Source organism: Dermochelys coriacea, chromosome 4 (genome assembly GCF_009764565.3).
Source record: "Dermochelys coriacea isolate rDerCor1 chromosome 4, rDerCor1.pri.v4, whole genome shotgun sequence".
NCBI classification, from domain to species: Eukaryota; Metazoa; Chordata; order Testudines; family Dermochelyidae; genus Dermochelys; species Dermochelys coriacea.
The window spans coordinates 125,231,101-125,244,821 of record NC_050071.1 but is presented as its reverse complement, the minus strand read 5'-3'; the positions used below and the strand labels follow the sequence as shown (position 1 = coordinate 125,244,821).

At 40.7% G+C, this 13,721-nt stretch overlaps 1 protein-coding gene across 2 annotated transcripts in view; it reads left to right on the top strand.

The window, feature by feature from the left end:
• The window catches only part of GRK4 (G protein-coupled receptor kinase 4), an 81,857-nt gene that overhangs the window by 15,783 nt on the left and 52,353 nt on the right, over nt 1-13,721 (top strand). Inside the window, exons 2-3 of one of the 2 annotated variants that reach the window (XM_038399204.2) lie at nt 6,659-6,754; nt 8,579-8,691. In XM_038399204.2, coding sequence (XP_038255132.1) covers nt 6,659-6,754; nt 8,579-8,691 — 209 coding nt within the window. Of the gene's footprint in view, nt 1-6,658; nt 6,755-8,578; nt 8,692-13,721 lie in introns of those variants that run through there. The other variant, XM_043512532.1, reaches the window with a different exon arrangement.

Genomic DNA, 13,721 nt, shown 5'->3' with positions numbered 1-13,721 from the left:
CTCCTGCACCCTGAACTCCTCATTTTTGGCTCCACCCCAGAGTCTGCACCCCCAGATGAAGCCTGCACCCTCACTCTGCCTCTTTACACTGAATGTAAACATGAGAAATTTCATCCCAGGGGGCAATGTTTTTTGGGAAACTCTTAAGTGCTTGAAAACTTGTTCTTATTAAAGTGCCTTTTCAGTCATAACCATAGTGTCATTCTCACAACTGTTTTCCCCCCTCTCTGCCTCCCCATATGAACATGTATCACTTGCTATTGGAGACTATCTATCCCATAGATACATCTGAGGGAGGCTAAACTAGTGGCTAATTAGAACATAAGAACAGACATACTGGGTCAAACCAATGGTCCATGTAGCCCAGTATCCTGTCTTCTGACAGTGGCCAATGCCAGGTGCTTCTGAGGCAATGAAAACAACAGGGCAACTATTGAGTGAACAATTCCCCTATCATCCAGTCTCAGCTTGTAGCAGTTGGAGATTTAGGGGGAGACAGAGTGTGGGGTTGCGTCCTTGAACGTCTTGGTTAATAGTCATTGATGGACCTATCTTCCATGAATTTCTCATTCTTTTTTTAACCCAGTTATACTCTTGGCCTTCACAACATCCCTGGCAAATGCATTCCATGGGTTAATGGTATGATGTGTGGAATACTTCCACATGTTTTAAATCTGCTGCCTATTAATTTCCTTGGTTGACCTCTGGTTTGTGTGTTTTGTGTGAAGGGGTGAATAACACTTCCTTATTCACTTTCTCCACTTCTTACTTCTGATATATTGAAAAAGTTTTGCTGTTAGCTTTTGTGTCCTTAGCTGGTTGGTCTTCATATTCTTTCCTGGCCTGTCTTTTTATACTTTTTACACTTGACTTGCTAGAGTTTATGATCTTCTCTATTTTGCTCATTAGGATTTGACTTCCAATTTTTAAAGGATGCCTTTTTGCCTCTAACCATTTCTTTACTCAGTTTTGCCATTATGGCTTTTTTTTTTTTTTTGGTCCTCTAACTCTGTGTGTGGTGGTGGGTGGTTTGTGTGTGTGTGTGTGTGTGTGTGTGTGTGGTTTTTGTTTCATTGGGGCATACCATAAGATTTACCATACTGGGTCAGACCAAAGGTCCATCTAGTCCGGTATGCTGTCTTTTGACAGTGGCCAATGCCAGGTGCTCCAGAGGGAATGAACAAAACAGAACAGGTAATCATCAAGTGATCCATTCCCTGTCGCTCATTCCCAGCTTCTGGAAAACAGAGTCGGGGGACACCATCCCTGCCCATCCTGGCTAATAGCCATGGATGGACCTATCTTCCATGAATTTATCTAGTTCTTTTCTGAACGCTGTTAAAGTCTTGGCCTTCACAACATCTTCTGGCAAAGAGTTCCACAGGTTGACTGCATTGTGTGGAAAAAATACTTCCTTTTGTTTATTTTAAACTCCTGCCAATTAATTTCATTCGGTGACCCCTAGTTCTTGTGTTATGAGAAGGAGTAAATAACACTTCCTTATTTACTTTCTCCACACCAGTCATGATTTTATAGACCTCAATCATATCCCCCTTAGTTGTCGCTTTTCCAAGCTGAAAAGTCCCAGTCTTACTAATCTCTCCTCATATAGCAGCCATTCCATACCCCTAATGATTTTTGTTGCCCTTTTCTGAACCTTTTCCAAGTCCAATATATCTTTTTTGAGATGGGGCAACCACATCTGCACGCAGTATTCAAGATATGGGCATACCATGGATTTATATAGCGGCAATATGATATTTTCTGTCTTATCTATCCCTTTCTTAATAATTTCCAACATTCTGTTTGCTTTTTTGACTGCCGCTGCACATTGAGTGAATGTTTTCAGACAACTAACCACGATGACTCCAAGATCTTTCATGAGTGTTGAAAGCCAATTTAGACCCCATCAGTGTGTGTGTGTGTATATATATAGTTGGGATTATGTTTTCCAATGTGCATTACTTTGCATTTATCAACATTGAATTTCATCTCCTATTTTGTTGCCCTGTCACCTAGCTTTGAGAGATCCTTTTGTAGTTCTTCACAGTCTGCCTCGGAATTAACTATCTTGAGTAGTTTTGTATCATCTGCAAATTTTGTCACTTCACTGTTTACCCCTTTTTCCAGATCATTTATGAACATGTTGAATAGGACTGGTCCCAGTACAGAGCCCAAGGGGACACCACTATTTATCTCTCTCCATTCTGAAAACTGACCATTTATTTCCTATCTTTTAACTAGTTACCAATCCATGAGAGGACCTTCCCTCTTATCCCAGAACTGCTTACTTTGCTGAAGAGCTTTTGGTGAAGGACTTTGTCAAGGCTTTCTGAAAATCTAAGTACTCGGTAGCCACTGGATGACCCTTGTCCACATGCTTGTTGACCGACCCCCTCAAAGAATTCTAGTAGATTGGTGAGGCACAATTTCCCTTTACACAAACCATGTTCACTCTTCCCCAACAACTTATGTTCATCTATGTGTCTGACAATTTTGTTCTTTACTGTAGTTTCAACCAGTTTGCACGATACTGAAGTCAGGCTTACCGGCCTGTAATTGTCGGGATCACCTCTGGAGCCCTTTTTAAAAATTGGCGTCACATTAGCTATCCTCCAGTCATTTTGGTGCAGAAGCTGATTTAAATGATAGGTTACAGTCTACAGTTAGTAGTTATTCAATTTCACATTTGAGTTCCTTCAGAACTTTTGGGTGAATACCATCTGATCCTGGTGACTTATTACTGTTTAGTTTATCAATTTGTTCCAAAATCTCCTCTAATGACACTTCAATCTAGGACAGTTCCTCAGATGTGTCACCTAAAAAGAATGGCTCAGGTTTGGGAATCTCCTTCCTATCCTCAGTCGTGAAGACCAATGCAATTCATTTAATTTGAGTCTCTCAGATATTTTTAAATCGTCTCCATACTGTTTGCAGGCATTTCACTGTTGTGACTGTTCTTTTTAATTTCCATTTAACCAGCGTTCTCATATTTGTGTAGTTTCCCTTTTTGAAGTTAAATGCTACTGTGATGGGCTTCTTTGGAATTTTTTGCCCCTACAAAGATGTTAAATTCAATTACATTACAGGTGAACTGCTCAGTAATAGCGATCATAGTCACCTCTTGTACCAGATTCTGTGCTACACTTAGGACTAGATAAAGAATGGCCTCTCTCCTTGTGGGTTGCAGGCAAAGCTGCTCCAAGAAGCTGTCACTTATGGTGTCTAGAAACCTTATTTCTGCATTCCATCCTGAGATGACACATATCCAGTTAATATGGGTTTTTTTTGAAATCCTCCATTAGAGTGGCTACAAAGGCAGAAAATGCAATAATAATCTTGAGCATTTCACAATCTCTGTCACTGTACTGGTCAGGTCTTCAGGAGAATATTTCTACTGCTATCCTCTTATTGTTCAGGCATGGAATTTCTATCTATAGAAATTCTGTGGTACTGTTGGATTCACTGAAGATGTTTTACTTATTTGACTCTGCTTTCACATACGGTACCACTCTGCCATTCCTGTGTATTTTGTATCCTGGTATTACCATGCACCATTAAATTATCCTCATTCCACCAAGTTTCCTTAATGCCTATTATATCAATGTTCTCATTTAATGCCAGGCATTCTAGCTCACCCATCTTAGTATTTAGACTTTGTATATAAGCACTTGCACATTTTGTTAGTATTCAGTTGCTTCCTTCATGGGTTATGTTTAACTAGGACTCTCTTACATTTGAAGCCTGTTGCTCAGCCATAAAGCAGAGATTTCAGAACCTGTTAGTTTCATCATTTCTGTCTGGCAAAGCACAGCACTTGTCTTTCTATAAGAATTTTATCTGAAGCACCTCTCAGTGAGATTTCAGGGCAGGAGCTCTGGAATCAATAGATATTGTCACAGACCATAATCATTGCAGCCTCAGTTATAGCTGGTTTTGAATTGCTACAGAAAAGTAACAAGATGCACAATAAGATGAGTCTTCAGCTGAAAAGCAAATTGCCCGCCTACACAATTTTTAACAGAAACAGCGTATTTAAGAGTGTTGTTTTTAAAAAATTAAACCCAAAAAATCTTGTTGGAGCCTCTATTGATGCATTGGTATTCTCAACATTGGATAGCCTGACTTGTTCTTTGCATGTTATTATAGATATGTTCCTAATTATAATGGGAACCAGAGCACATAGAAAGAACCAGGCTGGTTCCAGTGAATCAAATAAGCTGTTGACTGTAGTATATCATGAACAAGATGTTCAACTTTATAAAAGAGGATGAATGTGACTGGATTGTGATCTTTAAAAAAAAATTCCCTTTTTTGTAAACTGAGGAACAAAGGACATACAAATTTCTCACAATATTTGGGGCAAAGTACCAGCAGGCATTCTTGATTATTTACCAGTATTGAGGTCTGAACTACGGTGATCAGTGCAATGGTCTTATTGGTCTTCTTTTTGCGGATACAGACTAACACTGCTGCTACTCTGAAACCTGACTTTTTCTGTGTCATTAGAAGCTGGTTTATTTAGCATACGTCCTAGATCAGAAGTTTTCTGCAACAAAATGTTGCAATCACAAAGTATGTCTCTTCCCCATTTGCTATAGGTGGACAGTGTGCCATCAAACACACTAACTGGGTTGTTTGATACCTCATACAACATTGCCTCTTCAAAGCTGCAATTGCAGAATCATCTTTGTCTTGTCAGCCCCACTTTAGAAAAGTAACAATAGAATGCCAATAGAGAACTAGTTCATCAGGACCCAAGACCAACGGGGCATTTGGGAACCTAGCGCATGCATGCCTGTTAGGGTTCCTAGACATGTTACCATATATAGTCTTGCCCCACTTGGCATTTTTTTTCTTCAAAGTTGCATTCCCCTGGATTCACAGGCCCCCCACTTCTCCCACTAGAGATGGGTCTCTTTGAAAGATCAGATTACACAGACATACAGACATGTTAAACTTTTTTTACTGGAGCATTGAAGATCTCCTCCTAAACTGGGATGGTTGGTTGTGAAGATACTTGTAATATTGCACCTTTATGGTGAATTTTGAGGCTGGGCAGAGCTAGAGAAAAACAGAACACTGTGGTAAATCTAATGCATCCTGTAACTATGTTGTGCACAGCTACCTTTCCTGTCTCCTCCCAAGTGTGGTTAACGGTATCTTGCGATATTTTTCATTGCTAAAGGATATAGCTTCGAAAATGTCTCACTGTCTGCTTCTGCTCTGTCATATGGATACACATTTGTATTGGTTCAATATGTAAACTTAAATGCTTTTTAAAAACCTCTGTGAAGCATGAAGTTTATATAACTGTGAAATATTTTGATATGCCTAAACAGATACATTTTATAACAATCTCTTTTAAAATGATCATATCTATTGATCACTTAGCCTCTTCATAAAATGTACACATATACATATCTTCACTGTGTTAAGAAAATAGACATCTTGAGGTCTAAGTGTAGAGAATTTAAAATCTCTTATATTGTTATCTTCATCTTAGAATAAGTGAATTAAATATACCTTCATGTGATAATTAATAAAGAAATCCTGTTTGTATTTATGAAATGTGAAAAACTATTCTTGATATAACATCAAAGTTGATAGCCTTCAAAAGGTTCAGTTTCTACAGCGGTTAATTCTGTCATGTTGGTTACCCTGTATATTATATAGTCTGTACGATAAAACATACAGTATGTATTTGTACAGTGGTGAACGAGATCCTGATCCATGACTTGGGCCCCTACGTGCTGTCATAATAGTGGTAGTATTAATGCTTATTCTTGCATGGAAAATGGAATAGAAAAGGCTATTCATGTACAATTTTGTTTTTTTAACATTGCAGTAAAACCTGAGTTTTGTGTGCTTAATTCCTTAACTTTAATGGTTATGATTTCTTGACTACTTCAGTCTTGCATTGTTTCCTTGTTCTGTCACTTTTTTGCTTCCTTTTAAAAAAACAAAACAAAACATTTGGGGGGTAAAGGGAGCCAGATGCATTTGAGAACCCTTTGAAATTGCACCTTCAAAATGTTGATTGAACTCTGTATTGTATCACAATATACACGTGGGATTATATTTACTTTTTGTGAAGATTAATGATAGAAACACACTTGTTAATATGATATTGAAATTGTGATGCTAATAAAGGAAGGAAATTCACTATAGACTTCTGGCCTATCCTAAACCTGCTGGATATACCTAGATATTTTCAGATTCTCCAAAGATGTGAATTTTCTTATAAAATATGCACAGCTGGATAGATGGAAGTTTTTCTGATCTTGTGGGTAGGTCACAATCCTATGTCTAATTTGAAGAGTTAATTTGAATTATGGGTTCAGAAAGATGTTCTGCATGCAAGTACAGAGTGCCTGGATGCTAAATGTTTTTGCACGTGATAGAAAATTGGAATACACCAGAGATACTAAAAACAATGAGGGAATTGTTATGAGACTCGCATTTGCTTGTTTAGATACCCTTGCTTCCAGGAAAAAATAGTCCAATAGTTCACTTGCAAAATATCTGGCACCTCTCTGTAGAAAAGAGAATGACCCAAGACTACAATATATGCTCTGCAGAGGAAAGAGAGCATATTATAGCATTGGATTGACCTGTAAACCACTCTTATTTACATAGGGTTTTGTTTTCCTTTTAGGAGGGTGTGGCAAATGGAATGGACGCAGTAAGAAATGGAAGGAGATGCTAAAGTTACCACATCTCAGTTCTTGTGAAGATCTTAGACATTCAATCGGTAGGTGTGTGGGTATAATACACAAGTCTGATTTCTCGTGGGAGTATGTCATTATCCAATGAAGGTGTTTCTTCTTGCTTCTGAGTAAATATTTTGCTAGTTTGTAATCCTACCTCAAGTCCTCTAATTTAATTGGGAATTCTTGAGGGGAAAGCAAACATCACAGCTACTGTTGATTGTGCCCAAGAAAACTGCTCCTGAAATCTCATTAACTTGTGATTTAAAGACATTGTTATGTTCTGGTTTGAATCTCAAAAACTAAGCTTCTTCATCAGAATGTTAAAATTGCAGATGCTAACAAGTTACTAGCAACAATGTTAAGTGGCCTGTTCAGGGAAATCTGGGTATACTGCTGTGACTGTGACAACAAGCCTTTCTGAAGCAATGACCTATAATTGCCTCAGATTGGATATTTCTTTTGTTTGTTTTTAAAGCCTCTTTAAATTAGCTCTAAAGAACTGAAATCAAAATGTAAACCCCTTCAGTGGGAAACCTTTTGAACCGGAAAGCTTCTGTGTAAGCATCAAGCTACCATGAAAGTGCATTAATTCTTTCTTTGGACACAGATGTTGCAAATAAATATCAAGATGAAACTTCTTAATCAGCTTTGGCATCTGTAAGACAAACAGGAACTATCAGCTTTCTTTCCCCACCCCCAGAATTTAACTATACTGTTTAATACTGTAATCCACATTCTCCCCCCCCCCCGTTCTGCTTTTGGTCTCTCTCTCTCTGGTCTTTATTCCCTTGCCCACCAGCAAAACATACCAAACCCACCTTGGCAGGCTCCCAAATTCAAGATCCAGTTCTCCTTGGACAGGCATATTTAAAAAAACACACCCTTTTCCTTAATGTGCATCATTAATGTGCATACTGTCTGAAGGAAGGGTAGAGATGCTGATTTTCAAATTTGTTCCAGGATGTTGGCCAACTGCTTGGTTTAGGAAGAAGCTTTCCGATGGACTTGTTATTGCATAATAGTTCATTATGGGGGTTTTTACGCTTTCCTCCAAGCATTACTTACAGTGTAAGACTGTTTTGACAGAGAGAATTTTTCTGTTCTCTGATTGTACAGCACCTTGCACAATGGGGCTCTGGTCCATGACTAGTGTTTCTAGCTGCTACAATAATACAAATAATTGTTGTTGATGATTTACTAAACCTATCTGATGTTGAATATATGGACCACAGGTATTTTGGTCAAATGATTATAGTGGAATTCAAATAGGGAAGCTGATCCCACAGTACGTGGTCACATGAGTAGTGCTGTTTATGGTAATGAGACTCTTCATGTGAGTAAGGTCTACAGAATCAGCTTGCTTTTTGTTTGCATTGTGGCTGGCACTCCACTCTGTAATATACAGGACCTTAGTAAGTTTTTCCTTAATATATAGGCAATTAGTAGCTAATTTAACATCAGTGTTACACTGTTTTGTGTGTGTGTGTGTTGTGGGATGTTGGAGGCAGCGGTGATGGTAAGCAAGTCTCTGTCACTTTCCTTTGTGACCTTACAGGTGGTTTAGCCCTGCTCCTTTGACATGTTAATGATGATTGCATGAAATCTTGGTGGTCCTATCTGAATGGGAAGCTGCAATATAAATGCTCTAAATCAGTGTTTCTCAAACTTTTGTATTGGTGACTCCTTTTACATAGCAAAGCTCTGAGTGCGACCCCCTGCCCCTTATAAATTAAAAACACCTTTTTATATATTTATTTAAAACCATTATAAATGCTGGAGGCAAAGCAGGGTTTGGGGTGGAGGCTGACAAGAACAGCACTCTGGCTTGTAATGATGTCATTTGTTTAATCTCTTCTTTTACCCAGAAAAAAACTATAACCAGCTCTGTGACAAGCAGCCAATAGGGAGACTTCTCTTCAGACAGTTCTGTGACACTAGGCCAGATCTGAAGACATGCATTGAATTCCTGGATGCGGTGGTAAGCAGTAGACTCTGCCAGAAGGCCCCCAGCCTTGTTCTTCTGAGGAATTAGGAACTGGCGCAAGTAGGGAATTTTTAAGTTTTATAAAATGTGCCTGCCACATTCTCTAGCTCCAAATGCATACTAATACCACAGCCATTAAAATGTAGCAAAACTGATTGTGTCAACTAAAGAGAGCTCAGCAAAAGAAACTCCATTGCCCTTAAGGGCTACAACTTTTGACAAAATCTGGAGTAAATTTGTACATCTTGTAGTGTGCCTTAGAAGTCAATAATTTTGGGCTCCATTGGGGGAAACCTTAAGTTCACTGAAAATGCTCTTCCTGCTTATGTACAGATCTAGGTTTCAGTATCTCACTTGATATCAGTTGAATTAGGTACTCTCCGAAAGCTGATCGGCACTAAAAACTTACATTGACATATGCTTCTCTAAGGAGTGTGAAAAGTCCACGCTTCTGAGAGACATATCTTTGCTGACCTAGTCCCCAGCTTAGACAGTGCTAGGTCGAACGAAGAATTCTTCCGGTGACCTAGCTACTGCCTCTGGGGGAGATGGATTAACTGTGACATGAGAATGCTTCCCATTGCTGTCGTGTCTACAGTTTAGCACTACAATTGCACAGCTGCATGTGTAGACATAGCCTAAATGTACGTCTACACTACAAACTTTTGCCGACCCAAGTTACCTTGACATAAAGCTTCTGCAGTTAGTATATTGCTTGTGCGCGTGCGTACTTGTCGTCTTGCATTGGTACTGCATGTAGTCTCCAGGAATGATTGTGTTGATGCACAGTGCAATGCACCATGCCTAGGTAGCCCAGTATTCAGCTCACCGTTCTCCAACACAGTGTCTTTAGGAAGTTTTGGCAATGCATAGTGGGGCAGAAATGAGTCACACGACACGTTCCTATCATGCAACTTTCTCCACTGCATGTGATCTCTCTCCTATAATTTTCATGCCTATTTTGAAAATACCTCAAACCCATGTGGGACTTGTCACTCTCCACCATCACTGATAAAAGCAAGGAGCCTGCAGAGCTCTGAACTATTGCCATGAGCATTGCAAACACAGGACACGCAATACTCTGGTATTTGCAGAGCTGCAAGAAGAGATGAGGGAACGTGATAATTTCTTGAAGGGCAGATTGCTGTGGGACATAGCAAGAAACAATTCAAGATTGTTGGAGGCATTCATGGAGCAGCTGTAAATGATGGAGTGCCATTTCTGGGCCTGAGAAATGAGTACTGATTGGTGAGATTGTATCATAATGCAGGTTTGGGATGATAAGCAGTGGCTGCAGAATTTTTGGATGCGCAAGCCCACAGTCTTGGATCTGTATACTGAGTTTGCCCCAGAGCTGGAACACCAGAATGAGAGCTGTACTGACGGAGCTATTGTTGCTTACTTCTCCACTGTGGAAACTTGCAATGCCAGGTTGCTACTGGTCAGTAGGAAGTCATTTTGGAGTTGCAAAGTCCACTGTGGGGGGCCGTTGTGATGCAAGTGTGCAGGGCCATTAATCATCTCCTGTTATGTAGGATGGTGATTCTTGGCAATGTGTGGGGTGTAGTGGATTTGCAGCAATGGGATTCCCAAACTGTGTGAAGTGATAGATGGCATGCATATTCCTATTTTGGCACCAGACCACCTTGCCACAAGAGTACATCAACAAAATGGCTACTTTTCTATGGTTATTTGAGAACTAGTGGATTTCTAGGGATGTTTCATCAACATCAAAGTTGGCTGGTCAAGCAAAGTGCATGATGCTTATATCTTTAAGAACACAGGCCTTTTCAGAAAGCTACAAGCATGGACTTTCTTTCTCAACCGATAGATTATTATTGGCGATGTTGAAATGCCAATAGTGATCCTGGGGGTCCCAGTCTACTCCTTATTCCTCTGGCTCACGAAGCTGTATACTAGCATCTCAACGGCACCAAGGAAATATTCAACTGCTGGCTTAGCAGATGCAGAATCTTAAACATGCTTTTGATAGATTGAAGAGGTGCTGGCGTTATTTACTCAAAAGGTTGGCTCGGATTGAGAAAAATTTACCAATGGTTATAGCTGCTTGTTGTGTCCTGCATAATGTCTGTGAAGCAAAGAGAGGAAAGTTGCCATGAGGTTGAGGTGGAGTGGCTGTCTACTGAGTTTGAATAGGCACACAAGGGCTATTAGACATGCTCAACACAGAGCTATATGGCTCAGGGAGGCTTTGAAAGAACACTTTAACAGTGAGCCACAGTAATGCATTGTAGTGTACTGTGCTGTACGTGGCCCTGCTGTTTGGGGGCCCGTTATGAATTGTGTGGTGCTTTGAAGTATATCTAAGAATATGACATTGACAATGCACCTATTAATTTTGTGGTGCTTGGTGTACATTTATGATTGTTACATGGTTTTGTCACTGATCCTATGAGTTGTCACATTGTACAGTAGCAAGAAAGTAAGTGGGTTCGCTACTGCTAAGCATTCTGCAGCATATGTTGAGAACTAATAAACATGAATTATTTCCCAAACAATACAATTTCATTGAGTAACATAAACACTTCAGAAAAAAAAATTTGGTGCAAGTTAAAAGCAAATACTTTAGAACCTTCATAAATGTATGGAACTGAAGTTAAAGAAGGGGAAGGAACATTCATATCCATTTTAGCTACACATACATAAACTGTGGCTCTCACAGGTCAGTATACGTAAAGCTGTCATTGTCTTAATGTCCCCCTGAGTGTAGTGGCAGGGGTAGGAATGTAGCCCCTGATCCCACATGGAATGTTGAGGTGGGGTGTAGTGAGGTGCTGTACTGGAGTTCTCCATGGACTGCAAAGGAATGCTAACCCATGATTGTTGAACCTATAAATCCACAAGAATCTGCAGCATCTGTGTTTTCTGCCAAAGAAGCCCATTATGTCTTGTTGCATCTCCCTCTCATTTTCTGCTGGTACTCCTGTCCACTCTTTCCTCCTCCATACAGTATTCATCCTCCAGGCCCTCTGGTCATGGTCTGATGCATCACTGACTTGTAGAATCTTGCTGACTAAGTCCTCCGAAGTCCTCTTCTTCTTCTCCTTATCTAGTTCAGGCATTCCACAGGTGTGGAGGGGAAACTCCTCAAGGCTGCAATGGCAACAGCTATGGATAAAACATACAGAGGTATCATTGTCAGTATAGTTGCTACAGAAAACAGAAGTTAAGTTTCAGAACTCCCTTCCCTTGTTCCCCTAAAGGTTTAAGCAAGACATGCTTATTGACACTTCTACTTTGGAGTGCTTGTATTTGGTGCCACTAATAGCACCAGTCATGGCGAGGATGGCCTGCCATGGGTGAGGGAAATGAAGTGGGAATTGCTCAGTTGCATGAAACTATGAGAACAGGGCAATGGCACTGAAAATGGATGCCATTTTACACAGGCAGTGGTAATTTTAGCTGATATGTCATTCCTGAGGGTAACAGGCACAGAGAACACAGCTGCTGCTGACATCCTGGAGCCACCTGGGGCCTCTGAGCAGGTAACAACATATATTGTAATGGTGCCTGCTGAAGTTCTCCAACTGATGTGGAAAAGCCTCCTACTGAGGAGAAAGAAAGAAGGGTTCCCTCCCTAGAAACCTTCAGGAGAGGATTGCACTGTACCTCTATGAAAGTTTCATCAAGATATCTCAGGAAGATTCAAGGGCCATCCCTGTGTACATAAAGAAACTGCTCCTCAGGGCCACTCTGCTTAACTTTACAAGGGAGTGAAAAGTAGATAGCTTCTCTACCTCTTTTAGTACCTCTGTTTCCTGCTAAATTGGGGGGCACCATCACTAATGGGAAATAAATGTACATTTGTTTTCCTGAGGTTTCTTGCCTTGCGTTGGGCTCACCCATGTTGAACTGCTGGGACTGACTGGGCTGTGGTAGAGCCTCAAACAGGTCTTGGATCAGGGCATAGCGGGCCCCTCACCCCCCATTGGTCACATGTCCCACATCCTCCTCCTTTATCTCCGCCTTGTTGTTCATGCCAGGGGTCTGTGACTCAGACTCCTCGGAGGTATCCACAGTGGTGTGTGGGGGGGGTCTCTTAAGTATGGCATGCAGCTCTTTGTAAATGTGGCAGCTCTGCAGCTTGGCACCAGATCAATTGTTGGCCTCCCTGGCCTTCTGATATGCCTGCCATAGTTCTTTTGCTTTCAAGTGGCACTGCTGCTGATTGCTGTCATACCCTTCTCCTACATCCCGTGTGCAATCTGCTTATAGTTGTACATGTTTCTATGTCTGGTCCGTAGCTCTGCTTGGAACAGCCTTTTCTCCTCACAGGCCGAGAGCCAATATATCCTGTCTACTCCAGGCTGGAGTGCATCTGGAGCGTGTAGTTGGTATAGCCAGCTGTGCAGTTGCACACAACAGTGGAGAGTTGCCAGTTGTGTTCATCAAGATGGACAATTAGAAAAGGAAAAGAGGACTTGTGACACCTTAGAGACTAACAAATTTATCCGATGAAGTGAGCTGTAGCTCACAAAAGCTTATGCTCAAATAAATTTGTTGGTCTCTAAGGTGCCACAAGTCCTCCTTTTCTTTTTGCGGATATAGACTAACATGGCTGCTACTCTGAAACCTGCAATTAGGAAAGGGCATTTCAAGAAAACGCAGGCTTTTAAAGGGGGTGGGTTGGGCTTCCAGTCTCAGTGTCTCTGTGCAGTGGAGGTCACAATTGTGACCAGAGTGGTCAGTGTCGGGCGTTGTAGGACAGCTGCTGGAGGACTGTTAGGGTTGACAGAGGTAATGCAGTGTCTACATTTGGGCTTGTTGACCTCCGTAGATTGACCATGGCTCAATGCTGCTTGGGGAGGTGGTGTTACTTTGTCTGTGTAATGGAGAACTTACATCGATGGGAGACAAATTTTAAGTGTAGACACATCAATTCAAGGCAGTTTGTGTTGACCTAACTTTGTAGTATATACTATAACTTCCTTCTGAACTTTTTTGTTATGCAGAATATTTGAAATTAGATGACATTGAAGCAAGCTTTATTTAACTTCCTCTAA